Source organism: Fukomys damarensis, unplaced genomic scaffold (assembly GCF_012274545.1).
Source record: "Fukomys damarensis isolate Sample0158 unplaced genomic scaffold, DMR_v1.0_HiC HiC_scaffold_4, whole genome shotgun sequence".
NCBI classification, from domain to species: domain Eukaryota; kingdom Metazoa; phylum Chordata; class Mammalia; order Rodentia; family Bathyergidae; genus Fukomys; species Fukomys damarensis.
Window position 1 is genome coordinate 49,977,146 of NW_022900916.1, and position 2,494 is coordinate 49,979,639.

The 2,494-nt window shown below is 36.0% G+C and overlaps 1 protein-coding gene across 2 annotated transcripts in view; it reads left to right on the forward strand.

The window, feature by feature from the left end:
- Tfec (transcription factor EC) overlaps nucleotides 1-2,494 on the forward strand; it is a 67,324-nt gene that overhangs the window by 44,060 nt on the left and 20,770 nt on the right. The window contains exon 1 of one of the 2 annotated variants that reach the window (XM_010621874.3): nucleotides 1,412-1,525. The exons of the other annotated variant lie outside the window; for it this stretch is intronic. Within the exon in view, the coding sequence (XP_010620176.1) occupies nucleotides 1,418-1,525 (108 nt within the window). The 5' untranslated portion in view covers nucleotides 1,412-1,417. Of the gene's footprint in view, nucleotides 1-1,411; nucleotides 1,526-2,494 lie in introns of those variants that run through there. 2 annotated transcript variants of the gene reach the window in all.

Genomic DNA, 2,494 nt, shown 5'->3' on the forward strand with positions numbered 1-2,494 from the left:
AAAAAAAAAAAAAAAAAAAAAAAAAAAAAAAAACACATTTTTTATCATTCCCTGTATATATAGGTAGAAAAGTTATTTTTTTAAAAAAATGAGTGGGAGCCAGGAAACAGGTTCTGGGACTTGCTATACATCATGAGCTATGACAGCTCTTCTGCTTCAGTAAAAGGGAAGGCAGCAAAACAAACACATGGAAAGTTTTAGTGAAAGTAGTGAACCAGGGCTGGGGATTTAGCTCAGTGGTGCTGCCACCTGCCTCACAAAAACAAGGTCCCGAGTTCGATTCCTGACACCAAAAAAAAGTAGTGAAGCAAAGCTAATGAGCAAGTTTTAATCGGGTTCCATGTATTTTCTCTCTAACATATATCATGAAAGCTAAATTCTCAGGAAAGCACAGAATGGTTGGGAAGTCTTAAGACTGGAGGAAAGAGGAGAAAATTGTACTTATCACCTTTCTGATCATCTGGACAAGACACTAGATGCCTGAAATTTAAAGGAGGAGAAGTTTCTTTTGGCTTACAGTTTCAGTGAGCACAATATATGGTAGACCAACTCCCAGGCCCAAACAGCATGGTGCTCAGCAAATGCATATAAAATACATTATTCTATAATTCAACAGGTAATACTGAAAATTAGTATCCCCATTATAATGTCTGTTCAAGAATGCCTTTAACAGATAAAAGGCAGCAGCAACTGGACAAGAACAACCACAATAGCTAGCATTCATTGGGTATATACTATGTAATAAGTACTTTGTAAGAACAGTTTTTTAAAAGATGCATTTAATTTCACAGCAATACTAAGAGGTAGAGGCCTTTTATGATTTTATAAATGAGGAAAGAGGCTCAGAGAAATGGAGTAATTTGCTCAAATTCCTACATTTAGTGACTAGCAGAGTAGGGGCTTGAATCTAGTCCTGTGTGAAACCAAATGCAATGATCCTGTCCACTCTCCAGTGCCAGCAGATGCAAGGAGGTAGTTACTTCACGGAGCTGTTGAATTTTTCAATTTGAGGGGACCTGAGACAGATCTGATTCTCTGCCACACTCTGGTTGAATGATTGTTTAGCTTCGGAGTTGAGGTCTGTCTTTTTGTAATTTTCACTCATTGATCTTACTTTCACCCCTTTGTTTCAGAGACATGGTGGTGGATACTAACTCATTTCTTTTAAAAGATAGAGGAATTTTTCAATCAGGTGTCTGCAAATGCTGGTGGCATTTGGCAATCTCAGTAAACTATGATAGTTCAAGACCATTCCAGAGACGAGGACCGAGTAAATATTAACAACTCTGGTGCTTGGTTGGAACTTGAAAGGACTGCATAACATCAATGAGCAAGTTTTTGTCAATCACAGGCTAGACCAGATTAGTCTTAAAGTCCAAGGAGGAGCCAAAGTTCACCTTAGTGGAGAAATTCCTGCATGCCTCTCTCAGTTAGTTTTCGCACGTTTAAAGGAGAGAAAATGATGAAAGAGAAAGAGAAAACCATTGCTATTGTGAAGGTTATAGACCCTTCAAAGTTAAAACTGGTGAGCAAGTATATTTTGGAATTCTTTCTGTGTTTGCAAATGAAGCCAGCTTAAATACTGACTTTGAATTTTAGAAACTTAGAGCCAGTGCAATAAGGTATGTAGAAACTGTGCTTTGAAATGTGTAAAATATAATCTGCTGTATGACAAGCTTGTTTATTTGAAAGATTGCTTTTATTGCTCCAGGCTACAGTTAAAATTGCTAGTAAAATTATTTTAGTAAAAACTTTAAAGTTTAAAAAAGTTTTACTGTACTCACGGAGAAAAAGAATTAGGGTTCCAATAATTATTTGTGACAGTATTTACAGTAAATGAACAATTATCTTTATTGATGTAATGCTAAAAATATACAAAGTGCATTTAAAATGTGAGATGCAAAGATACTTTGGTGCCATTCTCTGTTTTGTATTTTAGCTTTTCTATTTGTGCCATAAGACAGCTTGCAAAAGACAAGGGATCTCCCACTCCAACCCCACTCATTATTTTTATTCACTCACAATACAGCAAAAATAATAAGAACAATAATAACAGTGGGTTTATCTGGTCAGTGTTTGCTACTCCAGCCTCATAGTGATGCTTTAATAAAATAACACTAGAGGGAAGTCAGTGGTGTGTGTCCTAAAACTGGAAAAAAAAACTGGCTTACTGCTTATGAGTGAATAAACACTGAAAGGGAAAGAAAATAACCTTTCAAATGTCAGTTTTTATGTATGCGTACATTGTACAGAAAATGCTTCCCTGGAGTGATCCTATATACCAGAAATTTAGCCTCTTCTTATGTTTATACTTGTTCTATCTATAGTGTCTTACTTGCTTTTACTATTTTAGGCTCACACTGAATATCTTCACAGAAAAGAAAAACAAAGAATCTATGCAACTTTACATTTTTCATCAGTTTCCCCTGAAACTCACTCTAAATATGTGACATATCACACACACACACACACACACACACACACACACACACAC